Raw genomic sequence first — 26,810 nt, 5'->3', positions numbered from 1 at the left:
TCAATGAAGACAAAAGGCTGCCAAAACACAGATATTCGACATTTTCTATGGTTGTAGTGATGAGGCCTTGTTTTGTTAATCATATATCTATGTTCTTGTTTCACTAGAAAACACTAAGATTTCGACGTAGAGTTCCTCGATCGGAGCAGTAATTCATCCCTGCCTGCCAGCTGAGAGCCGAGATGGAAACAATATGAAACGCCTGCCAGAACAAGCACCTGTTGGTAACAATACACCGGTGGAACATCCCAGCATTCAAGGAATCACATGGGGGGGGTACACTGACAAATAATGGGATGATTTGTCAAAGCACAGCTACGTGTAATAAGCGTTGCCAGTTCCTTGTCATTTCTCTGTTATATGTAATGACACATTGATTATGACTACCAATCACAAAAGTGTTTGGTGGAAAATAACGGGACGACTTATTCTTCCTGTCTGTGTGACCGACAGACGGCAGATGGCAGAGCTGAAGCCAGTGTAAATCTTTATTCGGCAAACATCACACAGCACAAAACGCTGTGACAACAGCACAGTGCTGAAGGTGATTACGAGGACAGGAAATGCAAATACACTTTGGAAAGGACCACGCGCAGCTGAGTCAGAACCCTAACCCATCCATTAGGGTCAGTGGGAGACGGACAGCATAATAATAAGTGCTGCCCTAAATAAATTGGGGTATGACCCAGGCTGTCAAGCAGGTGAGGAAATTCCATACCAGACACCAGAACGGAGAGAGAGACAGTAGAGGCTGGTGTGTTCCCCTCACAGCATGTAAACATATAGGGCAATATATCCTCTTGAGACCGTCACATTTATTTTGTATTAATTTTTCATCTCCTTGCTATTTGGGATTAGTGGAACCTAATAAGAATTGAACAAAAGAAAGCGAAGAGTGTGATCATACTTGTCACATTTCTTCCTGTTTGCTATGTTTTCTAGTGACCCAAAGTGTTCTTCATACCATGAGGGGAACCTTTAAGTTATTTACTGCTGTGTGTGTTGCGTTTTCAGTTATTCTAGCGTGTTTAACTGTAATGCTGCTGTGACAGAATAATTTCCCAGTTTGGGATCAACAAAGTATAGTTATCCATCTATCTATCTATCCATCCATCCATCCATCCATCCATCCATCCATCTATCTATCTATCTACCTATCTCTCTATCTATCTATCTATCTATAATGTCCAGACATGAGGACAACAGCTTTAGGTTAAGCACAATGGTGTATAAAGTGTAAGGAAGGAAAAGTGGGATGTCCACATATGAGGACGCAGGGTCTCAGGAGGATATACACAGTGTTAAATAACTGGTAATGACGTTATTATAGTTTGAGTAAAGCAGAGAGACGTGACCTCCTGCTCACATTAAACAAGGACTAATGTGCATGGAATTCTGAATGAGTTTGCTTAAAAAAAAAACTCAAGAGTTGAGGACAGGGCAGCTGCTGCCAAAGCCTGGGGGTAAATTTGTCACTATGCGTTTGTGTGGACATGCTTTGGTGTCCCGAAACAACAAACCAAACAACTACTAAGGGCGCGCACACACACACACACACACGCGCACACACACCTATATATATACAAATGCAGATTCTGCAAGACCTCTGCCCTGTTCAGGAGGGAAAACGATCTGCAAGTGTGTGATCTGGGAATGGCTTATTAGCAGAAAATGAGAAGAGGCGTGCATGAGCTGAATACTGAGAGGACACGCTGACAAAACAGATGCAATCATCAGCACGGGTGAAAACAACACTAAGAAGAAGAGAAACGTGCATTAGCGGGTCATTCATTCCATACGCTTGGCCTCACTTTCTACTTGTTATGTCCATTTGTGTGTTTGTGCCAACACTCCTGATGCCCTCTTGCATCAGCGGCTCCAGAACATGGACGAGATTGGACCCGATCAATAAGCTGTTAGGGAGGCTGAGGAGCAAAAGCGAGCCAAATTGGTCAGGCTCACATCTTGACACCCATGAATTCTAATGAGGGCAAGCGGGGGACCCTCATCTCCATGGAGCAAGACGTCTCTGTGCGGGGGGAGGAAGAGGCACAAGCCTGGCATAAATAAAAGTGGTTTCCTCCTGTGTTTCGCATCAGGGAGGGAAATGCGTCTGAAGCTCGACTGCAACTCCAGTCAAAATGTGACGTCAGCACACTTATCGCATCTGAAACCTGCATTTATTAGCGTTGTTGTAGCTCTATTATGCCATTTTCACTTCCAACAATCGGTGTAAACGTTCCGCACACAGCCACCATACCTCCTCTTGTAAAATGAGACGACCATTTATGTATATATGGCTTACTCAGGTATATTTGTCTTGATCAGTACAAACAAAAATGTGAGTATCGTGTGCCTGTAACGACCTGGAGGTTTTTAGTTTCAATCAAAGTCTGTCTCAATGTTAATACATTTACGTCAATATATTATATCTATGCCACCTTGCTTGTGTGTAGGTGATAATATAAGCTCCGTTTCTTGGTAAGTAGCCTTAGTGGTCATTGTGGTGGCTTATGTATCCGCTTCATATGAGCTGTTGTTGTCATGGGTACCAAGACAATGCCCGAAAAAAAAAAAAAAAAAATCAATTCTTTGAGATGGAGTAGCACGACTAAATAGCTGAGTGAGCTGCGCTGGTAGAATGGGTATCGACGAAGGCCCATCAGCGCAGGCACAGGGCCAAGTCTGGAGTAACACTGCCAGCCACCAGATTGAACTCCGAGATTGAGTGTTTGCTACTGATTTATTACCCATAGAGTAAATAAAGCAGTGGACCGGAGGGACAGAGAGAGCAGCACACCTATGCGGGCCGGCGATCGCTCATCGTCTCTATCATTCCCCGGGAAAAAAATCAAGGTCCTGAGATGTACGAGGGAGTGAATTTGAGAAACCTGAAAGAAAACCGTCCCGGCGACAACAGTTCACAAGAAAGACGGAGAGAGGGTTGCCGATTATGAAAATTTGGAAAAGCCAAATGCCGTGTTGTTGTTTTCTGCTCACAGCAGTGAGCAGTAAGTCAGAAATAGTAAATGCTGCTTTGAAGAACAGAGGGCAGAATCATTTCAGACTGTCACAATGGTGCATCAATACCATTAACATGATTAATAGTAACATACCCATTTTCATCCCCCGGATTATTGCTGCTCTCTAGCCTTCATTATCCTTCTCAAAGCTTTGAGCCTTCTCACTCTGTCCTCTCCCTCCGATTGTTACGCAGGCTCTTCCTTTTAACCCCGACTCCATCTTTCTAAACCTGTGTTCATCATCCCGTTCTCCTGCTTTTAAGAACCCCAATACATCTTTCAGGAGAAAATCCTTCAGAGGGGAAAATGTCTGAGGCAGCAATGTGCCAGCTGCCACTTCACTGCGTTTCCGTTATTACTTCTGCCGCTGCACCGGGTGGGGAGGGGACATTTTACACAGACACAGCCAAACACAAAGCCAACCAAAAAAGGCTCACGACGGAGGCCGGGGAGTGTACATCTGGAGAAGACGCGCTTCAATCATCAATCGCATAATCCGTCTCCTGTGTCCCTCCATCCACATCTGTACCCGAGTATTGCTTCACAATAATCCATCAGTCAGTCCACCTCTATTTCTCTTTTCGTAACCAAGTCTCCCCCGTCTGCCTCGAAAAAAAACTATTTCTCAGCTAATCTGGCCGTACACACACCTCTGGGGTCACACGGTGGCGACTATCTGCCAAACGCACACCGTCTTCGCAACCACTTGTTGTGTGAATGCAACCCTCTCCTCCGTTTGGTCCGATTTTACCAAAAGTCGGTCACTGATTTACTTTGGCTTGGCAAAGCTTGGCGTGGGTTAATGCCGCTGCCAGGCCCCGATTCTGTCTCTGCTTAGCAGTGGAGGTTATTGTTCCTCATGATAAAGGAGGCTGCCTGGCACCGGCCTGTGTTATTTATATGTGCTGTTTAGAAGCTGACCTCATCTTATCTCAGAGGGGATAAACAGCTGCAACGATGGCTCACTGTTGGAGGGAGACCAATTAGGAGTCAAGCTGAAAAAGAAAGGAGGGCAGAAATCTCAGAGGAAGGAGCTATACGAGTGCGTGTGTGTACATATCTACGCAACACTTATATTCCCAGCAACTTGGCCATTGCTGCTGGTGCTTGCTGACATCACAGCACGACGACTCAGGGAGTCCAAAGAAAGACGTAGTTCTGGTGAATCAGCGCACACACACACGCACACACACACGCACTCATCTCCGGCTGCAGATTCATGGTGCCTCTTTCATCCTCTAAAGAAGCCGACCTGTAAAAAGCATGGCGGCTCGTATGAAAAACTTCTCTCATTCTCAGCCGGGTTTGTTACCGCAGTGCGGCTCTGTGGATACGACAGCGTTAACAAGGCAGAACAAAGACGGTAATAAACAACGCGCCCTGGGATGATCACTTAGCATAAAGGGGTGATTTCCAACATTAATATGAAAGTAATGCAGGATTAATCGGCACTGAAACCATCTAATCGTTTCTTTCTTTGTAGCGAGGCCTGCGGGGAACAGGAGGAAAGACATGCAGGACTCCAGGGGCCGTGGTGTAATAGTGTTAGACAGGAGGAGTGAAGAACAGTCCAAGTCAATGCAGGCCAACCGTGCGGAGAGGGTTGCTCCATAGAGTGATGGAGGGATAAAAAGAGAGAGAGAGAGAGAGAGAGAAAGGGAGAGAAAGAGCGTTTTGGTATTCACAGCATCCGCTGCCGTCTGGGGCTTCAATGTGCCCACCCGCTCGCACCATCGTTCCTCCCCACTGGTGAGCTGGGAGGAGGGAATGGGCGGAGAAGTGTGACAGGTTTGGGGAAACGAGCCAGGAGAGCCACCAGTGGGAGGGGGGGAGGGGGGAGGGGGATGATGGGTGGGTGTCACATCAGGTATACCGCTGTGTTACGCACATACATAAATGCATACAGGCACTCCAGCAAAGTAGGATGCAGTAGAGGAGGAGGTCGCTGGTGGGAGGTCAACTAATGTTTAGCATGTTGAGCTTTACACACACACACATATAAGGAACATACATGCGCAGAAACCCACTGATGTGTAAGGCTGATGAGATTACTGGTGACTCTTACTTTAGTCTGTCGTTGAGCACCTTCACGTACTGCACTGAATATTCTATGAGGAGGAAGTTTCAGAAGCAGAGGGAACCTGACAGCTTCTCTCAGCTGGTTTAGAGCAGCTTAGTCAGAGAAAAGCCCCAGCTTCACCACGGGGGGGGGGGGGGGGGACCACATTAACACAAACTGTGCACTTGGCGCTCAACTGCGTTGCTGCAGCAAACATATGACGTGTTAATATGACACCCGTAGCAAGCAGAGAAGACATGGGACGTGCTTAAATGTGTCCCTGGTGATGCACTTCACGTTTATGGGTCCATTTGTCGCGTCCAAACTGCAACACAGCCGCACAACAGACTCAGACGAGGCAATTGAGTGAGAGAAGGTACATCGATAAGGTGAATTAAAAACACTTAATCAAATGTCCCCCCTGGAAAGCGGCGGACACTGAACCAGCAGAGGATCGGTTTTGTCCTTATAGGATGAAAGACGAACAGGTGCTATGCAGAACCACTGCAATCATCTCCTGCTTAATTATTCAAGCTCATTCTTTCCATCCTTCTTTATGGCACATTAAATCTCACAGTCAGCGAGATCCCTTTGCTAGGCTGTTGTGTGCATGAAAAGAGTCCCATTAGATCAAAATCAATAACCAAACCTTGATTTTTTTTTCAGCATTTGTTGCAGGATAAAAGCCCCAAAGTGGAGATATCTCAAGTGTTTCCGTTATCTGAAGACCGGCTTAATTGAAATGATAAAACACTCAAGGCAACATAGTTTTATCATCTCTCTCTTTTGGTATTAAGCGAAGCGTGATGCTATGATATTCCATATATTTATGCAGTGCACATCCCGCACGAATACAAATACAAACGCTCCTCCGGTGCTGTGAGACTCTTGAGGAGTCTCACAACTCGTACCTTCATTCATCTTTAAATAGAAAGATACAGCATTGAAAACAAAAGCGTTTACACCCGCTTTCCTTTAACAAACATCCACTGCACCATGACTGCAGAGAGACATCACGAGGCGTCGTAGGACAATTACTCCACTGCTTTAATGCATACCACCGCCAATAAATGAATGTATAAATGATGTAGGATTATGTTCCATTTTGCAATGAATGGGATCATTACTGCCGAGCCATTACTTTACCCATGTGAGCAAGTGGGCCACTGTGGCTCATTTGTCCAGCGTTAAAGCACATTTATCCACCCAAGTTACCCTGAGGAGTCCTGCTTCTTTATTTGTGTTTTTTAGTAATTGGCTAACTCGTTGGTCTATATCTTTATAGGGGGAAAACACAACACAGTTAAACCCTTAATAAAGCTGTGGGCAAAGTGCTGGATAAAGTGATTAAAAGTGCAGCATGTGTCAGGCTAAATATGTATACAATGTGTTTATTTTGTATCTTGGCTATGACTTCAGCAACTTATGGCAGAACTTTGTTTCTGGGCTTTAAATCCAAATCTAATGTGAACTCGTGTTGGCGATGTGATATTATTCATCTTTTCCCTTTGAAATGTAATTGAACTTTGAAATCATCTGTGCTGTATATGCGGGTTCCATTCCATTCCATGGATTGCAGATGAACACTGTGAAAGGAGAGGAGTGCTAAGTGGACTCTCCATTCAGCCCAATGAGAGACAAACAAGCAAACCAGTCTCTTTGTAGCATTAATCAGCGAACTGTCCACTTTAAAGCCTTTAAAACCGTAATAGGTATCTGCAATCACTATGCCTCTACATTCTATCCTCTCCTCAAGGTTATTGCCTATTGCCTGGCTCCTCTCTCAGGGTGGGTGCAGCATACTGAGTGCATCAACTGGTCCAGAGCCAGAGGAGCACTCTCGCCAAACTTCTGTTTACTGTCTTGCCTATGCAGGAGACGTGTGGAGACGTCTAAAGTATAGTAAAGCCGCAAAAGCTTATTTGACTTGGATACAGGAAACTATAGTAGTAATTCACGTGGTAGTTAAATAAATTTAGTCCCTTCAGTGGGAATGGATCTGTTATTAATCATGAACCACACTTTATATTATGTAAACGCTTTACTTTACTTACAATGATAAAGCTATAAGAGCAAAATACGGAATAATGACAGAATAATGGAGGCGGAGGACTATAAAAAAGGATGACCTGAGAAAATTACACTCTGGATCAATGTAGTGAAGGAGACACTATGCACAAAACAAGGCAGAATATGCTGAGAGAGTGTAATTGAGGAGGAAAAATAAAGAGAAAAGGGCAGGAACAGAGGAAAGAGGTGTCAGGCTTTATGCATCATTTTCAGGCATACATCTTTTTAGGTGAAAACACAAAGCATGCATCTGATAATGTGCCGTCGCTTCTCCAAGTGTTAGCTTTTATATTATTAATGCACAGACGCAAACCAAAACGTATCACTTTCAGCTCGAAATGCTGAATATCAACTTAAAAAGTCAACGTAGCCTTTGCATTTCTCCTCACTGCGGCTCTGAGAACACAAGTTTACCTTCACATCAGTCAGCTAACATCTGATCCCTGCCATCCCATCAGCCACCTCATGTTGGAAGAGCCATCAATGATGGATGATGCATGAATAAATCATGAGAAAGGACACCGATACAAACACACAGTGGGGCCCCAAAGGAAACAGTGCCTTGGTAAAGCAGCTCCCACAAGTCAGAGTCTGTCTCACTCATCACACTTCTGTTGTGTAAGAAATGAAACAACAAAATGCAAAAAAAACTTGCATAATGGGGATAATATGCAAACAGTCACATTTGGAGAAAAATAGTTGTTTTTTCCCCCACACAATCATGATTTTCCTCCAACTCACACACCTTCAACAGCACTGACAACCTGTGCAACTCTGCTTAGGTTACAGTCCATCAGATTGGACAGCCTGTTACTATCCATCAGATTCATTCATGTATACGTTACGGGCCAATCCATCCATGTCACAGCAAACAAGCACAGAGCAGAAATACATACGAGTGGTGTGTTGTCAGACCGGTGCAGCATCCAGAGGATTTAAGGATACAGACCTTAGTGATTAAATTTAGACTTGGACCCTCCTCAAGGCTGCAAACACGTGGACACTGGCTAAGTCTGTAAGGCGACATTAACAAATCCCTGCTAAGTGTGTGCAAAGTGCCTCACTCTGAACTACTTCTATCAAATCAATCCATCCACACACACGCACACACCTATTCTATCCCACAGCACCGAGCGAGTTTGGACGGTAGGATGTTTTGACACATTTATCACAGTGAACTTCATCAGAGATGCCTGTAGGCCAAACAGTACATGATGCAAATTGCTAGTAAGTAAGGAAATAAGACACAGCCATCTAATCAATACGCTTTTAACCGAGAGTATAAAGACTGAATTACAATGACATTAAAAGCAGTGTGTGTGTGCGCCTTTTCACATGTGTGCACACATGAATGCAGTTTGAGCAGGAGTGTTGGAGGAGCTACAGGAGCCTCAGAATAACAAACAACACTGTGCAAGCATGCAAAGAAGATTATAGGCATTGAGTAAAAAGGGCTGCGAGCTTATAGAACGGATCAGCCTTATGGTGTAATGCATACATATGGGCATTATCATGAACCTCCAGGTCTGGATCTTCTATGCTGTTTGGCAGGATTGCATGAGAGTAAAAGCAACGCTGCAGAAAACATGCTATGTTTCCATATGAATGCAAAAGGAGACGCATCTAAAATAGCATAAAGGCAAATACACTTATGTCACATGACGATTAGAACACACACACACACACACACACACACACACACACACACGTTTCAGTATATAACAGGGGCTCAGGTGTGATCATGTGTGGCCATCATCTCTCTCTGTTTTGCATGCACGCATTCACTGTGTAGTATTGTGCAATTCACATCAGCTTGGGAATGGAACCCTACACCCAAGTGTGGTGTTGCGTCTGTTGTTGTTGTTGTTGTTGTTGTTGTTGTTGTTGTTGTTGTTGTGTGTTTGTATAAGGTGAAGTGTGGGGGGGGTCTGTGTGATTCAAAAATGACTGGTACACACCTGGTTTCACCGTCTTGAGGCGGATGGGCTCCCGAAAGTGGCGGATGACAGCCAGCGTGTCTCTGTTGGTCAGTCCGCTCACTGGGGTACCGTTCACCTCCAGCAGAACGTCCTCGGTGCTGGGAAACCTCCCGGCGTGACAAACGATCACCTCCGGGACTATCTGACCGACATAAGGGAACTCTCCCAGCTCAGCACCACCCCGCACCTCAAGTACGGCCACCAACTCCCCGGTGCCTCCCCACGACACGGTGCACTCCTGCACTTTAGCGGACCAGTGCTTCTTCTTTTTCAGAGTCTTGGACATTGTTGAGTAGCTCTTGTAGCTCTTGTCAAGAACGAGTGTCCTTCAGACGCGGAGATCTGATCCTAAAACGCGACGACGCACGGGGAAATCATTGCAGATTGTAGAAGTTGAGGCGAAGCGGTTTGTTTTCTTGCGTTGTATTCCATTCCAGGGGAGGTTTAGTCTTCCTAACACAAACGGAATAATCCTTCCATTGACTTACTCGAGCATCACCTGTCACCGACTGGGGATGCAAGGACCTGCGTCAGTGTCGCATTGAAGCGTAAAGTGCTGGATCTGATGCTGGGGCGTCTCAGTCCCACACACACACACACTCACAGACACACACACACACACACACTCGCACACATCCACCAGCCCGATGTTACAGTTTAAAGCTCGTCCGGCAGCAACAACAACAAGAAAAACGCGTGGAGGATATTCCCAAAAAAAATGTAGCAATTCGATTGTGACAAAATGCTGGAATACTTCGGTACGATTCCCCCAAAAATGGTGAACCAGCTGTTCACAGGGTTGGATGAGAGTTCTCATCCAAGTGGACTGGAACGGCAACTTTCCTCCGCGCACCTGTCTTCCTCCCCTGCCCTCCTCCGCGGTGACATCAGCAGATCAGTCCTTGGAAACGGAGCAACATACCTGGCCCTCCTCTCAACCGGGAAGTCATCCGACCGGTGCTTAATCACCGGGATCCCCGCTCGTTGCTCCCCCCGGTGCACGGTCCCCCGTGGCAGATTCTTACTCGGAAGCGAGAGGAACTTTTTACCGCTGTAAACTACGTAACAGCTGCGTGCAAGAGTAGTGATCCGATTAGACTGCACTCCAACTTTTTAAAAATCTTTTTCCGTGTTGGTTTCCTGATTGCAGGGGTTTCGCGCCAATCGCAAACTAGGGGGAGGGGCCATAGATTCGCGTTACACCAGTAATGAATGGCGAGAGGCGGGACTTCTGTGATATGGAGGCGCTTGGTTTTTATTTCCCTGGTGTGTTTAGCCAGGCGGAGTTTACCCCCTCCCCCTTTCCCCCCACCCCCTTACTGGAATGAATCTTTCCATGTGTGGGAACTGCACAATTATGAGGATTAACACACCGAAATCCATCACCGGGGGCCAATGAGTTTATGAATATGTTAACACACTAACCCCAAATACAGAATTCGTAAAATCTGACGCAGTTCTGCATCATCGATGTCCCCGTTAAGTGATACACGACTTCTTACTTGTTTTTATGCTTGTTTACATTGTTTGGGAAGTATTTGTTAGACTATTTATTGCGCAATGCTGCCCCCTTGTGGTAGGACACTTACACTCAATATGGACTCACCCAGCAGCATATCTGATTATTAATATCGACATTTTTTACACAGTGCGAATCAAGCATGCAATACATACACACAGAGGTGTAGAGGTATACGGTGCTGTAAATTGAAATTATAAAACTATAAACTATAAATGTTTTACAGTGAAAATCTTAGTGTGTATACAATAACAGTGGGTCTGCCTGTGCCAGACACCTGTTAGCAGTTCTGGTCCCTAGTTAATGATTAACATTCAGTCAACTGTACAAATGACCTCTGTGGTCATCGACCTAGCTGGCAGACAAATGTAAGCGTTCTTGAAAGCAACTAATGACAAGTTTGTTGTCATTTTCAAGTTTCTCTACTTCTCGGCTGTTATTAACAGGATTGAAATGTATGGCTCCTGGAGTGATAGAGTATCATGTGTCAGGTAGGAAAACCTTTAAGCATTTGTTTTATTTAGACTTCTTGTATTTTTATTTTGATCAAAGACAAAGTTGTTCAGAATTGTCCTGTTTTACTCTCCACAGCGATGATTTGTGGTGCTGACTGTTGAATATAATCACCAGTCATTTTGCCCATACATGAGAAATGCCAGGTACCAGCTGCCTCTTATGGATGTGCCAACAAAATGTAGCAACAGTACCTCATACCCCATGTGCTGTGAGTTTCACACATGGCTGTATTCCTGTATCAATTTCCATTACAGTGTATTCCTATTCTCCTATTTTTCTCTCGATTTCATGGAACAAAATGTACTAAAATAGTCAGTCAAGTCATCGAGCTGTTATGAAAAATGTCAAACCCTTTTCTTTCCCTTTTGTAGATGAGGGGGGATCAGGTCCACTTGCTGTGATTATCATCCCTTCTCTGTTGGCCATGACCACAGTCTCAGTGGTGGCTTTGATTTTCTGCAGTCTCCACAGAAACAGACGAACAAGACAACCTGTCTCAGTCCATTTTTCAAATGGTATTAAGTGCAGCACATAAGGTGTCTTTTAACTGTTTATCCTTTATATAAAATCACTGGAAAACACCATAAATAACTAATTTTTTTATGACCCTTTCCCAAGTGATTTTCAGTTTCCTGCTCATTTTATTTTCCCACGGATGCCAGATGCTGCCTCATTCTGCAGTATAATAATACTGTCCCTACTGTTTTTTTAACAGGCCAGCAGTGTGTATCTGTAACTACATCATCACTGAGTCCTCCAAGGACCCAGCAGGCTTTGCGTCCCTGGGAACTCCCTAGGGAGTGTTCTCTAGAGGGACTCAAGTTCTGGCAGTCAGGCTGCTATGGCCCCATTTGTAATGGTCTGCTGAAGAGAGACGGAACCTCTACTGCTGTTGTGGTTAAATCCCTCCGGGGTACAATGTTTTTTCTTGAGATCATGCAGTCAGTGCGATCAGGTTTTAGTTGCTAAATAATTCATTCACAAATTTCTTGTTTTTTCTTTTTACCTGTTCTAACTGTGTCTAACCAGACAGCTCCAACCAGCTTGAAGTCAAGGAGTTTGTGGATTGGGTCCTTTTCCACATCAAAGTGTGTAGACACGACAATGTGGTGCAGATGTTGTACTGTCAGACCAAACATCTTCCCATGTTCATGGTCTTAGAGGCCTACAGCCCAGGGAACCTGCTGCACTTCCTCTGGGCACTCAGAAATGTAATGACACACAGCTTAAACTAAAGTGGACAGAAACTGAACCTATGTTTGATGATGTGGGAAAACTCCAATGCTTATATCCCAAGCAATAAGGAATTGTGTTTTATCTCCAGAAGGATTTGTGTATTGCTGATCCTTTGCAGCACTTCTCTGAGAGGTCAGTGTTTGTGGTGGCAAAGCAGGTGGCAGCTGGCTTGGTGAGTTGACATATTGTAGAGCAATTATTCCTAACATCTTCAATTATAGGCTAAAATGCCTTCAATCAATATATGGGTTATAATGTGCATGCTACAATGCAGATATTCTGAACATAGTTTTGACTAATGAACGACTATTTATAGTGTATCAGGAGAGATTTGTCTGTGTGCCTCAGGATTACCTGATGTCAGAGCACAGGCTGGTCAATGGTGATGTTGCTGCCAGGAACATTTTAATTGGCCCAGGCCTCTCTGCCCGGGTGTCTGGGCTGGGCGTGGCATTTGCAGGACGTAATATGGATTCAGCAATGAGGCAGAGGGCAGTGGAGGTGCCTCTCAAATGGCAGGCTCCAGAGCGGATTATGAGGCAGCTGGCCATTGACAGGAGCGACGTGTAAGGGCAGATTTATGGCCGAGACAGCTTACACACAGGCACACTTTCTCGCACACACTCACAAACAAACAATATCTTTCATTAATTTGTATTGCATGTTTATTAAAGCTGAGTGATATTTTGTCAATATTGTTCATGTGTTTTCCCTCTTGGTAATATTTTTTCCCAGGTGGTCATTTGGAATTTTACTGTATGAATTGATAACCTTAGGTAAAGCTGATTTCTATCTGTAATCATCAGTATTGGATCCTATTTCTATCTTTCTTAGTAATTTATAAAGCTTTTTGTTTTCTTTATTTCAGGCGCTCCTCCATATCCTGAGCTGGAGCCTCGATTTGTGCTTCAACATTTGCAGAGGTCTTATCGAATGAAAAGACCAGAGAATTGTGGAGCGCCTTTGTAAGTAGTTAGCGGGAGTTATGTACTGACCCACTAACAAATTAGTCAACTCATGGGATTTGCACATCAAATAATATTTTTGAGTTCTTGCCACTAAGGAGTAACTTTTTTTCCACTCTTCTTCTATATGCTCCTAGGTACGATCTGATGAAGTACTGTTGGATGTGGAGTTTCAAAGACCGACCTGCATTTTCAGCTATCATAAAACTGTTAGACTCTTACCTGCATCTAGCCACTACCCAACCCCTTTGTGTCCCTGAGGTCATTGACATATTTGAATACAACAGAAAGGCTGGATTGTGCAGAATGTAGTGTAACATGATATAAGTTGTCTCCAATGCCAAAAACAAGTACTTGTTTCATAATTTTGTCTTTATTGTCTAAAGGTTACATACTTAGAAGTACAGATCTTAATAGTCATTGAGACCTATTTGTTTCATCAAAGAGCAAAGTACAGGTATTGTACTTTTAAAGCATGCATACATTACTGTGGACAATTTGTCACCCAAAACATCAACACCGGAAAGCTGAAATATCTAAATTGAGATTTTGATTTCTGAAATACTATCCAGCCTGCTCATCAAACGCTCAGAAACCCAGTAAATGATTGGTAAAATGGTGAAATAATGCATTATGGAAGGCTCCGATCACAGCAATATCATTTCTTTTTTTACCATCTCTGAAAATGCAATGAAATGTCTTCACGACGTAACTGAATCAAATTCCAAACAAGAAAGGGAAGAGACATTTACCTTTTAACTTTGTGCCATTATTCATCAGAAATGTGCCATTATTCATCTTTACTTTTTGTCATAACGTTTACATTAGTTTTTTTTCATAATGTAACAGAAATACCAACTGTGAAACACGATGACAGAAAAATGTGATGTTCCTCAAACTGAGTACTGGCCGTGTTAAAGAGTAACAACACATCAGTGAAATAAAGGGTGACACAGTGCTTTACTGGCTCCTCTTGGTTTAAAGTTTCATCTTTGCTTCTGCTCGATCGGTTACACTTGCAGCCACACCCTACACTAAGGTAACCATAGTGCAAATGTGAGGTCAGAAGCATCTTGTGCATTCCGTTTAGCTCATAGGCAGAACGGCAACGCCTCTTGAAACAGAAGCAAACTTATTCAATGACCCAGTAAAATCAAACATGGAGGAGATATGGACATCTGACCCTTTGATTCTTGGACAAATTAAAAATTTGATGGGTCTTGAAATCTGATTAAAAGAAAAAAAGCTGGGGGCAATTTGCTTCCAGTTCCACCCATTTAGAACCAGTTCCTTCATTGACTGGTTGTAAGAGAACCCTTTATGGGAAATGCAGATATGGAAAGCAAAGCGACCTAATTCCTAATGGAAAATATTTAAGACACTGTTGAGAGAAACAGTGGAAGGTTTCACAGATTATAAGCATTTGAATATTTACTTTAATAACGATGCACAGTGACTTGAAATTAAGCCTTCTTGTGTCCAGTGTGGTTACAATTAATCATTTTAAAAACCAAGTAAGAGACCAAAATATATCAAATAAATACAATATAAATATAAGATTTTTGCAATTATTTCAGTTAAAACAATATTATACAGTATCTATGCTTCACCATCCAGCCATATGCATACTAGAGACAATTTAACACGTTTTGTTTTAGAGCGAGCCACACAATTTGAGATTGTACAGTGAGTTAGCATGAAATGTCAACCTTTTTCCTTTTTCAGCAGCTGAGCAGTCTGGAAACCTCAGTTCACCCAGGTGGTAAACCTACCGGGAGGTATCGCTCAAGCTTTATACTTTGCTGCTCCAAAGGAATGTTGGGAACAACATGTAGGAGACGGACCACAGAAGGTAGTAGACACACGCGGGGGGAAAGGAGGAGCAGAACAACATCATGACGCCTGAAAGAAAAAAACACTGAGTGAGGCTGGGAACTGGTCAGAAAAATTGTATTAGACTGAATAAACAAAGAAGGCCATGCTGTATCTCCTCAAGGAAGAAGCGATTCTGGTACGCTGGCATTTCTGCTGGCAGTCTCAACATTCAACAAGAATGGTATTTTCTTGATGTGGCGAGACTTAATCATTACATTACATTACGATCATTTGGCAGACGCTTTTACTCAAAGCGGCTTACATTACATTACCACCCTTCGCAGAGGGGGGAGCAATTGAGGGTTCGGTGCCTTGCTTAGGGGCGCCTCGGCAGGGGCTTGAACCGGCAACCCTCCGGTTCCCAAGTGGAAGCTCTACCCACTGAGCCACTGCCTCCCTTAATCCCCCTTAATCCATCTGGCCGTGAGATAGAGAAGTGCCGCTGGAATGGAAAAGTACTGATGGGCACCGCCTCACTAGCCTTGTACTTGGTGAGTGTATCTAACCAGGTGTGTAAACAGGTGCACTCAAATGTGTTTCAAGCTGGCATAAAAATGTCTCTGAAGTGAAAGATTACAATAATGAGGGAAAATAATAAAACCATAACACTGTATATCCCCATTTATGTCAATGTTCTCTTATTCAAGAGTGTATCCAAAGGCTTCAGCTCTAGGAGTCATGAATACTGCATGAAGACGTGACAATGATACATAGTGGAATGTAATGTGAGCCTTTACCTCCAGCATACACGACTTTCTTCCAAGCCTGAGATTCTAGTACTCTGTCATGGGGGTAGAAATTCTGGCTGAGAATGACGAGGATCATTGTCACCGTGACAACCCGCAGTGCGACCATGCTTTCCCCCAACAGCAGAGAGGCACTGGCCAGGATGCTTGAGGAGTAGGTGCAGGGCAGGCCACGGTACATGAAGGGGATCCCTGTGGAACAAACACAAATACATCTCCTGTGATTTTGCTCAGTAATCAAGCAGGAATGATGTGACAGACAGAAAATGTGGAAGCATTTGATGGGATTAGATCCACTGAAAACATTGCTTGCATCATCTACATTCTACAACATAGGATAACACCACGTTTCCAAGCTTCTCTCTTACCGCTTGAGAAGAAGCAAAGGCGAACGAGCACAGACATGACATAACAGATGCAGAGGATGATGTCCAACAAGTTAGGCGTCCTAAGGAGCAATGCCGTGGCGACGCCGAAGGTCGTAAAATCTGCAAAGTCGTCTAGTTTTGCACCTGAACACAAAAAACACGACAAAAGTTCAGTGTCAGCCCAATAGGCATCCCATAAACAACATTCTCCGCTGCCTTGTCTCTTTATCCGTCAAGCGTATTTGGTGATGAGGTGATGCTGGCCACGAGGTGGAATTCCACAGTAAGGGTCCAGCATTTTAGCAATTTCAGATATGCAGAGAACACAAAGCAAAGGGATAACATAGACAATTGGAGCATGATCCCATGGAATTAGGCTGCTTAATCAGAAAGTGATTGTTCAGTTGACAAAATATACCAGGGGCACAACAATGTGCACCTGCAAAGTCATGCAGAACAAGACCCTGAAAAGTTCCACTAATGCATTATGATGCACCTGGAAGTTATTTTAGACTTCTGAGGAAGTGCCAACCTTTTTCACATGAACAACAATGTTATGAAAGGCTAAGTGGGCCTTGTGATGCGGCAGATTGTATATGTTCTGGATGTGCCTTAAGTAGATATGGCACTTACTCAAAGCTCAATCCTGACACCAAGTATTAAAAGGAAACCACTGTGATCATTTGTGAGGTTTTGTTTTGAGTTGGAAGCTATAAGAATATCCAGTGTGCCCTGTTTCAGAGTTACAGAGTTACAGAGTTGTGAGGTTGTATCCTGTTTATCCGTCTGCACGGCCAAATTAGGAAGTCCAGACGATGCAGCACTGCCAACAGCTGGTAGGACCTACTGACCACAGCAATGCACTCACCCAGTGGAGAGCAGGCATCAAGTCGCCTGGCAACCGCCCCATCTGCCAAATCCAGCAAGTAGCCAATCAGAACCAGCCAACACGCAGCATGATGGTGCCTAGACAAAACAATATAATACATACCGTATTATACGAATGTTGGCTGAGAGTGGCCATTGTATTCATATCATAAAATCTAATATTGCATGTGTGCACTCACCCATTGAGACTGCTGAGAATGGAGGCCATGCCCATGACCATGTTGGCAAGTGACAGAGCATTAGCTGCATTTTTGCGTGCAAACTCCTTGATCTGGAAGCCTGTGGGCTGCTCACTCAGAGAGAGCTTGTTGGTACATTGGTAGAAACCTGAGACCACATAGTAATAGAAGTTACCTCCTGTGCTGCGTGATAGGAACAAGCCCTACTCTGGTTTAAGATAATCTAAATCCATACTGAGTAAGGCCGCTGTCCATTTGGGACGGCGAAGCACTGAACCATCACCTTCAGATGGAATCTTAATGCTTAACGAATACCTGTCATTACTGAACAATATTTGACACACAATCCTGTGTGAATCCAAATTGCAGATTGTTGAAGTAACTGTAGGGTGTTTCTTTATCTTTTTTTCAAATTGTATTTTACACAAAATGTTACTACAAAACTGAATCCCCATCTTATGTAAAAGAAGCATCACTTACCAAGACGTACGTTTATTGGGTGGAGACCAATCTTACGACACATTCATCCATTTTCAGACCACTAAAATACATTTTAGTGGTAATTATCTGATATCACATTATGATAACATCCATACAACAAGGTCATGATGCATATTTTAACTGAAAATCAACTGCTATAAGTACTTGTACACTTGTCAAAATTGTAAAAGTATACAGTATTTAAAAAAGATGCATGTGAGCTGTTAGCAATCAAATGGGTTCTGATCAGGGGTCACAACTGCACACAAATACTGTTGCAATGGCTACTGAGACTGTGAACTACAGCTACTGTAGTGACAATTAGCCTGTTACTCTGATCAAACAATGTGACCTGTGAAGACATGGCAGCAGCACTCGCATTACCAACTGTCCTCATCTTTTAATAGCAATACAGCCCAGGCTTTCATACACACTGTGGCATTAAGGGGAAGCAGCAACTTGATTTCCTAGTGGAGATTCTGTATGTGATGTTTTTATAACCACAATTTATTTTGAAACACTTCAACTGCAAAGATGATATCTTCAATAGTAATAGTAATGCTATATATTGCTAATATCTTTTTTAGAAAATGAACAGAAAAGATTTGGATAGTTTTGATGTCACAATTGGAACAAAACAAAAAGTCCAAGTACTGTCCAAGGTAGCATACACAGATGAAGCTAGATTTAAATAATTTTAAATGTTGCAGTATTGCAACGCTTCCAGTGCTTTTCACCCTGAACTTCGTGTGACTCCAAAGCCAGGCGAGTTCAAGAGACTCTTCATCTGAAAGAAAACAGCGTATGAGACACAGCAGAAAGCCAGCAATAACTTACACTTTTAATTGACAGCATGCATCTTATGTGTCATTTGCACCCTTTAAATAAATCCCCCATAAATCACAACCTGGCATTTAAGCTTTGATCTAAAAGCGGTCCATGTGGAAACATAAAATGCAGATTTCATTCTGCATTTTAATTCTGAAAATGGCATGTTTATATATAATAAGGGTCAATATTTTCACATTAAACCCAAGCATCTAATGTAGCGACTTAATTCACCACCTTGGTCACTGATAAACGGTGGACAGAGGAGGAGGATAGAGCCACGGACACACAATGACATTTTTAAGCAGGTCTCCAGTTCTAGTTTGCTGCCTAGTGAGAGCAAAGCATGATGGGAAAGCCCATTGTTATGTAACCATACTGTTACCTAGTGACTAAAAGAGTAAACAAAAAACAAGGGACAACATTATAACTGTGGTAATGTGAAGTGTACATACTGGACAGTGTAGATTATTTATGTACATTTCAAAAATATATATGTTGTGATTATACCTCGTGTTTGAAATACATGGTTTTGTAATTAAATCTGAATGACGGGTATTAAAAGTATTGATGGTTATGAGTTTGATATATTCACAATAAACAAATACGTGTGAGTAAGGATTAAACACAGGGCATGGACAAATACATTAAGTGACGATAAACAATTACATTTCTAAAATATGAATGTCTGTGTTGTGAAATTACAGAAGGCATACCTGTTCAGGACTTTGCGACTTTGCTAAACTGCAATTTTATAACTGCAATACCTGCTGTACATCTGTGTTGCAGCCCTACTTATTTCAACAAAACTAATGGTGTATCCAGTATTGTGCAGTCCAAAGCCCATCCATTTCCCTGCCAAATGCTCTCTCAGTAGACCAAGAATGTCTGGTACCTATGTACATGCAAGAAAACAGTAACCTAAATTATGAGACAGAAAATGTGTACTTACCAGAGGAGGAAGTCAGGAGGATCATGATTGTGTCTTGGTAAGTTCACAGCACAACAGCTAAAAACAAATATATATATATATACAAAATGTATAAATCAGATTAATGAACAAAATGAAACTACTACAAATTCCACAAGAAGAAATGTCTGAAGATAAGAAGAAAGGAAAAAACATAGGAATCATGTTGGATAGTCTTTTTTTCTTTTTTTGATTTGTTGTGGCAACATATCAATGACATTCACTCCTTTTAGGTGTACCACTGAGCCTGCATGTGCAATACCAAAGCCTAAAGCAGGCATAACACAGTCAGCATTTAATCTGTTTACACACGTCAATTATCTGGTAGTTCTTCATACCTATTCCTCATATTTAAATGACTTTATTTTGCCTTTTAAGTCCCTACTGGTTAACTGTGCACGTTTCTCTCATCAGTACCACTCCTCTCCTCTAGTTCTATGGTGCACATTTTACGTCATCATTAGCTTTCAGCATCAATTCTCAGACATCAGACAGAGCAGCATTGCAAAAGGAATCATAACAGATTGAAATTGAATCTATACTATTTACTAAACGCAGCCACCTCCGCATTAGGCAGGTTGGTATGACAGCGCTTTCTCTGAGGAGTTGCGTGAAGCTTCTTTTATATTCAGCTACAGCCCCGGTTTGGCATCTACATTACAATGCAAAAGTGCTATTTGTAACGTATTATCTGTTACGAAATATCGAAACCACAGATTTATTTAAAAGACAGACATTTAAAAGGCCAATGTTTATTACCTAAGGCAGCGTTCAGCCTCATTAGTTTTAGAGCAAATATTGCGACAATTGTTTGAGTCCGTGCTTTTAATTTGAGTCCCCCGTCACCGGAAGTGCTTCCACAGTGCGGCCGCTCGCTTTCTCCATTCCTCTGTATCAAATATATTTTAACTGTGGGAAATGCAGAGGTCTTACTTAATGTATACGATTTATTATATTGTACAATTTAAATATCTGTTACTTGGATTAATAAACTAGTTTCTACATTTTACAACAGACATTGTTTTAAGCGCGTTTGCTTCGGAAGGTAAATGCCCAGCGGGGGATATAGCCGTCAAAGCAAACGGTTTAGAAAGTATAAACGGGTAAATATTTTTGAATTATCATATTGCAAACGTTAAGATGTCCCGAAATGTGAGGCTGTCCCGAAACATAGCACTGTCACGAGTTTTCCTCAAAATAAAGGCGTCGTCTCTAAATATATATATATATATTTATATACGTATAATATCAATACATATGCAAATAAAATAAGATATAAGGCAGAGCAGTGAGGCCTATAAGTCTATTTGTGTGAGGCAGTTAAATCTGACACCTGAGGACTGCTGTGTTTTGGTCTGAGGCATGATATCTGATGCTGAAATGTCCTAAAATGTGCACCGTACCTGGGCTCTTGCATTAGCACAACATTTTCCTGCAAAAACACCTCGACTGAAACAAGTAAAAGCATCAACTGTTTTCCCCACGATAACCGGGTGACTTTTCTCCACCTGCGCATCATCTCAACGTCTCCTTGAGGTGACTCGGGCGGGTGCAGCGCGAAACTGCGTCACAACAAAGTGATGGAACGGACATGTTTACATACCCAAGAAGGCCAACGAGTGACGCTACAAATGTGTTTTCTTGAGTGATGTGACAGACACAAAGTCCGTCTAAGCGTCCCTGAACGCCCCGCCAAAGTCTCAAAGATGGAGAGCTTAAAATATATATTTATATATATACGCGTATAGCTGCTGTGGCGTCTGTCCTTTTTGTACGCAAGCTTTACCTCCGTCCGTGTATTTTAGGTTCCCACGCTGCCTCACGTGTGGTCGCTTACCTGTCAAGATCACGTCCAGTGTTGGCTATTTCAGCGCGTCTCTTTTAAAGACTGAGGTTAAACCCGCTGGAATACTCCGCCGGAAATGATACTCCCACTTCCGGTAGCTATCAACACAAATAAACAAAATAAAGACTGTTTGGAGATTGTACATAACATCTCACAGCAAATGCTAAACCCATGAGAAAATAATTTTGTGTTTTGGCAATAATGATTCATCACGTTCACGATGCTGAAGTAGCCACCTTCATTCTGATGAATGTTTATGTGCACTTAAACAATACTGCTCTCAGTCATGCAGGTTACTTAAATAAATCAATAAATGAACTAATAGCAATTTATTGAAGCTAATCAACAAGACACATTTTGTTACTTGAATTCAAGACCAAAACAGAGAGACAGTGGCCAAAATTCAGAAGTAACAGGTCTAGCTGTTATCTCAGACTAAGAATTAAATTTTACAACTCAAATAAACAAGGTTGCTCAAAAAAAGCCTTCTTCCATCTTAGAAACATTGCAAAGACCCACAAATAATAAAGAATATACACACTGTGTACTGAGGATTTCTACAAGACAACATTTTATACACAAACAAATATGAAATATAATAAGCCAATCTTCATCATCTGTGACGTTATCATTGGTCACACCGGGCAGAAAGACTGTGGGCATGTAAAGCGAACTTTGTAGTCTTGACAGCGTTTCCCTCCAGGCTGCTGAGCGTTCACACAGGTAAAACCTTGTGCAGCATCATATCTGCAAAACACATCAAGAGCAAACTGTTTAATACCATAAGACAATAAAGTAAAGACAGTACATATTTTAACACACTCTAACTCACATTTGGAAGACATCACCGGCCTTAAGTGCAGGGACACCAGACACTGTCATGGCTTCAATGCCCACAGGCTGGGAGCAAATCTCAGTGGGATATAACATCTGAATATGGAGGAGGGTCTCAAAGTCCCCCTGCAGTGTGGGATTATCCAAGTCAAACCAGCGTGTCCTGCAACCTGGTGAGCAGTCAAACGTTAGGCACAGGGTCCAATCGGATCAGATTTAGCAGATTTAGTGGTTTTGGAAGGTAATATTGTTTGTTTCTTATCATTTTATGCATCTGTGATAGCCATGAGGTCATATCCTAGACACTGACCCAGGTTTGAATCCAGTCTTGGACTATGTCATTCCCACCGCATTCCATCCCACATTTACCTTGACAGAAATCAGAGGGACACGTCAGCATCACTTGGTAATCCTCACACTGTCCCCCCACCTGGTCTTCATTAATGCACACGAGTCCAAATTCGACATTGTAGCTGGAATATGAAATAAGGGAAATTATGACTCTATATATGAAAGCAAACTCACATCTGAGAATTGCGTGTCTGATCACCAGGCGACATGCTTACGAGAGGAATTTGTCGCCGGTGTGTTTGGCAGGTACTCCTTTCGTGGTCTTTGCCTCAATGCTGACTGGCTCTCTGCAGACTTGACCAGGGAACGCCTTCAGTAGATGAGTGATGGACTCTATGTCCCCCACTGCTGACGAGTTGTCACTGCTGAGCCAGCGTGTTCGACACTCCTGTGGAACTAAGCGGATGTTAGAAATGGACACAAAGCCTGCTGAGAAGAACACAAATACATCTTTTATCACATACAGACACAAAAAAACATTTGTTCTCCCCAATTCACCCAACTTGCACATCTTTGAAAGTACCTTGGCAGAACTCTGTAGGACATGTAAACCTGACTTTGTAGTCATCGCAATCCTTGTGACCCTGTTGTGCATTGACACAGGCGAACCCATAGGTGGCATCATAACTGCAATGAAGAGGGCAATGATTTGATGACAGATTAGAAAGATCTACTCCTCTGTTGTGCTCTCCCAAATTGAATTTAGTCATTTTGTCGAGGTTTGGTGCATTTTCTTCATTATTCTCACGTTAAAAAAACATCAGAGGTGTTGGAAGCAGGTTTTCCAGAGACGGTCTGGACCTCGATAGCGATTGGCTGGATGCAGATTACTTTAGGGTATGACAACAGCAGGTCACTGAGGAGCTCATAGTCTCCATTTCCCTGTGGATCGTCATGGTCAAACCAGCGCGTTCTGCACTCTGTGGAAATGAACAAGCACCATGAACAACATGATGGCTCTTTATAGAAATGAATTAATTGTAGTTATTCCAAATTATTCCTCAAACAGATTATAGTGGATTTGTCCTCTTTAAAATACTGTTCTGAGTTTAAGTACAAGACACTTGAGGCTTTTCTGTGATTTTCCTATATTTCATTTTGTGTCATTTTCTCCTTCTATCACATCAAACTTACCTGAACAGAACTGTCCTGTGCATGTGAATTTGACCTTGTAGTCATAACATTCCCTCTGTTTCTGTTCTGAGTTGAGGCAAACAAAGCCCTCTGACGCACTGTTGCTACAAAACACAGACATCCCATACAAATATCAAAAATAGCTTGAGTTCACTACTGTTAAGGAAAATAAACATCTTTCAATGAGTTTCTTTAAAAATAGAAAACTTTTCTTTTTTTTGTTACACAAATTAATGGTTTAAGAAGTCTTGAATAATAATATAAATGTGTCTTTACACATTGAAGGTGTTCTTGGTATCCTGTGATTTGATTCCAGATAGAGTCTGAGCCTCCATGTCCACTGGGTTGGAGCAGATCCTCGTCTGATGGTTCCTTTTCAGGTCACCCAAGCGCTCGGAGTCGCCCTGACTGGAAAAATCTCCATCGTCAAACCAGGCAGTTTGACAAGCTGGAAGCAGGGAAGGGAAAAGTTAGGGACAATATGTAAAACGTTTCACAAGCCTGTGTGTATTGTATGGTTATTTACAAGAAATAACATCTGGCTTACTTTCCAAAGCAGTGACAAAGTATCGATGGTCTGGATAAAGGAGATAATGCATAGTTATTTATAGCATTTAATTTTTCAATCTCTTAAAAAAATGTAAGATGTATTCCATTTAGTACCTGATACAAGAAGACACCAAAAGGCCAAACCCTAAAATAGTTAGAAAAAGAGGCAGTTTAGAGCAGGAGGTCTATGATCGGGCACCAGAATTGTTTTTTGTTATAACATCTAGAAACATAAACTGTTTTGTATGAAATGTTCCAAATTCAATAATGAAATACCTGAAATAACATTCTTTATTCAGTAGTCTTGAGGTCTTAAAGGGGGATAACAGACATTATATTATACTTTATATGTTATATATTATACAGTACAATACATGCTTAGACATTTTGAATATTTGTGACTAGTGATAGATTTTACTCACAAGGTTGGTTTTACACAAAGACAGATGTTTTCTTGAAGGCAGATGAAGATAAAGATGAAGAGTAGACTGGGGAACGTTCTCTTCCACTCCTCATCAGTTAACGTCCAGCCAATAGCTCTGATCCCCTGACATTGTTTGTGTGCACATGTTTCAGCCCAGCTCCTCCCAATATCACTGAGCCTTTCCAAAGATCTACCTCTTCCTCAATCACTTCCCATCATGAAACAGCACATATTATGGGATATATGCTTTTAACTTTTATCACAGCGTGTCAATGTCATCTGAAGACTGTATTATTAAATACTACACATCTTTATTTTTGACCCTTTAGGAGATATATGGGACACATCTTCACCCTCTGACTTGACATTGATGCTTAGCTTTCAGTCATATCCGATCCTCCAGTTCATTGATTGTGTTGTGAAAACGTGATATGCCCTGGTGGAAGGCAACACTTTGACTTTGACACCTCATAGTGTAAAAACAGAGGATTTAGACCTGACCTCTAAGGCTCACATATACATTATCAATACCAACACTGAGGATAAACTGATAGGACCTTGCACATACAGTAGCAAACTTACTATGTGACAATATGATTATGTCACAAATGTGATAAAGCAGGCTGAAGAAAGGAATCGGCCCTGCACATGCTGACTGAATCAACAAAGGATAATTTGAATCTGTTTCTAGGAGCTATTTATAACTATGTAACTTATACTCAAACTTTAAGTGATATGTCACAATGAAGTGCAATAATATACTGCATGTATATAGACGTATATTTATATACGGCGTATGAACTTTACAGAATGATATTCCCCTGTTGTTATCATGTCTGCCTGCCATTCATTTGAAAAGGTCAACGTGTCATTGCCAGGAGCCCAACCATCTGGTTTTCATTTTGCTTAGGGCAGGTACATGCATACACAGGGAGGAAAGCTTACCTGTTGTGTGTCACTATTGAATTTCTGTAAATAACAATGCAGACCAAAAAGACCGTAGGCACTGCTGTTAATTGTCCTGGGATGACAAGTCTAAAGTAACCCGGTTAAGTTTAAAATAACTGTTATCCATATGGTCTGCTGACAGAATGAGCTCAACAGGGAAAAAGGGTGTTGTTTTTTCCACTGGGCTTGGCCAAAGGGCTTCACTGTGGCTGGGATATGATATCAAGCATGATCACTTTCTAATTGGAGTTCCGTAGAACTTGTACAAATGACTCTTGTACTGTAACAGTATTACACACAATTTGTGCTATTTTCAATTGTGTATAAGAAAATGTTGGCCTCCTTTCGACTGGGGGATCCTGTATCTGATATGAAACTAACCCTCCCAACTGTAAGGACACTGCGTCCTAAACCTGAAACACTATACAAGTCGTTATTATTATTCAATCGTTGTTCACTCAAGCCTTGAGTGACAAAGCTTAATGACACAAATGTAATTCATATGTAGAAGAGTGACTCAGAGTGACACAGTGACACAAAGGTTGATCACTTGCTTGTATGGTATTGCGTACCTAAAACTATGCTTCTCAACCTGTGGTTTTGTCCACAAAAACGAGATTTTTAAGCTTGATTCATTTTATGTAATAGTGACTAACATAATTTTTATTGAGAGGTTTCTAAATAAAGTAAGATAGGTGTCACAAGAACTCACCTGTGGGCTCACACAGCTCACATAATGCACCTCCCTGATTTTGGACATTTCAGTTGCGTGATGCTGTCTTACATAACCCTCTGAGCTCTAACGTTCACTCCTGGCTCATCCGTTCCCTTCGCAGTTTGAACATTACACAGCTAAATCCAGTGGAATCCAGCCCTGTGGCTCTTTTTAAGTGTTTGTCTAATCTGGATGCATAAGTGAAGCCTATGGATGGCTTTGTTAAGAGTAATTCAATGTAATCATCAAGGATTCATTCACAAGATACTTCAGTAGATTAATAGGCCCGGTAAGATGAGAAGTCGGTA

At 42.2% G+C, this 26,810-nt stretch overlaps 4 protein-coding genes across 10 annotated transcripts in view; 1 reads left to right on the top strand and 3 right to left on the bottom strand.

Moving 5' to 3' along the window:
• magi3a (membrane associated guanylate kinase, WW and PDZ domain containing 3a) overlaps positions 1-10,247 on the bottom strand; it is an 84,468-nt gene extending 74,221 nt beyond the window's left edge. The window contains exon 1 of the mRNA XM_076166289.1: positions 9,111-10,247. Within this exon, the coding sequence (XP_076022404.1) occupies positions 9,111-9,417 (307 nt within the window). The 5' untranslated portion in view covers positions 9,418-10,247. The remainder of the gene's footprint in view (positions 1-9,110) is intronic.
• Positions 10,248-10,993: 746 nt separating this feature from the next.
• On the top strand, positions 10,994-14,150 carry LOC143013159 (tyrosine-protein kinase STYK1). Of its 4 annotated transcripts, none has more exons than XM_076166683.1 (10): positions 10,994-11,141; positions 11,242-11,309; positions 11,538-11,681; positions 11,882-12,079; positions 12,196-12,377; positions 12,491-12,574; positions 12,751-12,968; positions 13,138-13,178; positions 13,271-13,367; positions 13,505-14,150. In XM_076166683.1, exons 2-10 carry the CDS (start codon positions 11,303-11,305, stop codon positions 13,677-13,679), a joined length of 1,146 nt encoding a protein of 381 aa, XP_076022798.1. In that variant the 5' UTR covers positions 10,994-11,141; positions 11,242-11,302; the 3' UTR covers positions 13,680-14,150. The 4 variants fall into 4 exon arrangements, 3 of the variants coding, with proteins under 3 accessions (XP_076022798.1, XP_076022797.1, XP_076022796.1); XM_076166682.1 differs by having other exon boundaries at positions 11,242-11,374; positions 12,494-12,574; XM_076166681.1 differs by having other exon boundaries at positions 11,242-11,374.
• Positions 14,151-14,468: 318 nt separating this feature from the next.
• Positions 14,469-21,620, bottom strand: tmem269 (transmembrane protein 269). Of its 4 annotated transcripts, none has more exons than XM_076166684.1 (7): positions 21,539-21,620; positions 19,684-19,740; positions 17,424-17,571; positions 17,225-17,322; positions 16,357-16,500; positions 15,980-16,180; positions 14,469-15,269 (listed from the first exon to the last, which is right to left on the bottom strand). In XM_076166684.1, exons 2-7 carry the CDS (start codon positions 19,706-19,708, stop codon positions 15,160-15,162), a joined length of 726 nt encoding a protein of 241 aa, XP_076022799.1. In that variant the 5' UTR covers positions 19,709-19,740; positions 21,539-21,620; the 3' UTR covers positions 14,469-15,159. The 4 variants fall into 4 exon arrangements, with proteins under 4 accessions (XP_076022799.1, XP_076022801.1, XP_076022800.1 ...); XM_076166686.1 differs by having other exon boundaries at positions 17,424-18,690; positions 21,539-21,612; XM_076166685.1 differs by having other exon boundaries at positions 21,488-21,548.
• Positions 21,621-22,036: 416 nt separating this feature from the next.
• Positions 22,037-24,936, bottom strand: LOC143012894 (uncharacterized). Its single transcript, XM_076166229.1, has 12 exons — positions 24,838-24,936; positions 24,692-24,726; positions 24,530-24,560; positions 24,414-24,443; positions 24,143-24,314; positions 23,867-23,970; positions 23,481-23,652; positions 23,256-23,359; positions 22,948-23,158; positions 22,751-22,854; positions 22,380-22,551; positions 22,037-22,294 (listed from the first exon to the last, which is right to left on the bottom strand). Exons 2-12 carry the CDS (start codon positions 24,701-24,703, stop codon positions 22,183-22,185), a joined length of 1,224 nt encoding a protein of 407 aa, XP_076022344.1. The 5' UTR covers positions 24,704-24,726; positions 24,838-24,936; the 3' UTR covers positions 22,037-22,182.
• Between the last annotated feature and the right edge of the window lie 1,874 nt (positions 24,937-26,810).

The sequence above is a fragment of the Genypterus blacodes genome, unplaced genomic scaffold (assembly GCF_046128005.1).
Source record: "Genypterus blacodes isolate CSIRO-AG114 ecotype Tasmania unplaced genomic scaffold, CSIRO-AGI_Gbla_v1 ptg000156l_1, whole genome shotgun sequence".
Lineage (NCBI taxonomy): Eukaryota > Metazoa > Chordata > Actinopteri > Ophidiiformes > Ophidiidae > Genypterus > Genypterus blacodes.
Note: the sequence above shows the minus strand (reverse complement) of the source record. Positions and strands in the feature narration are given on the sequence as shown.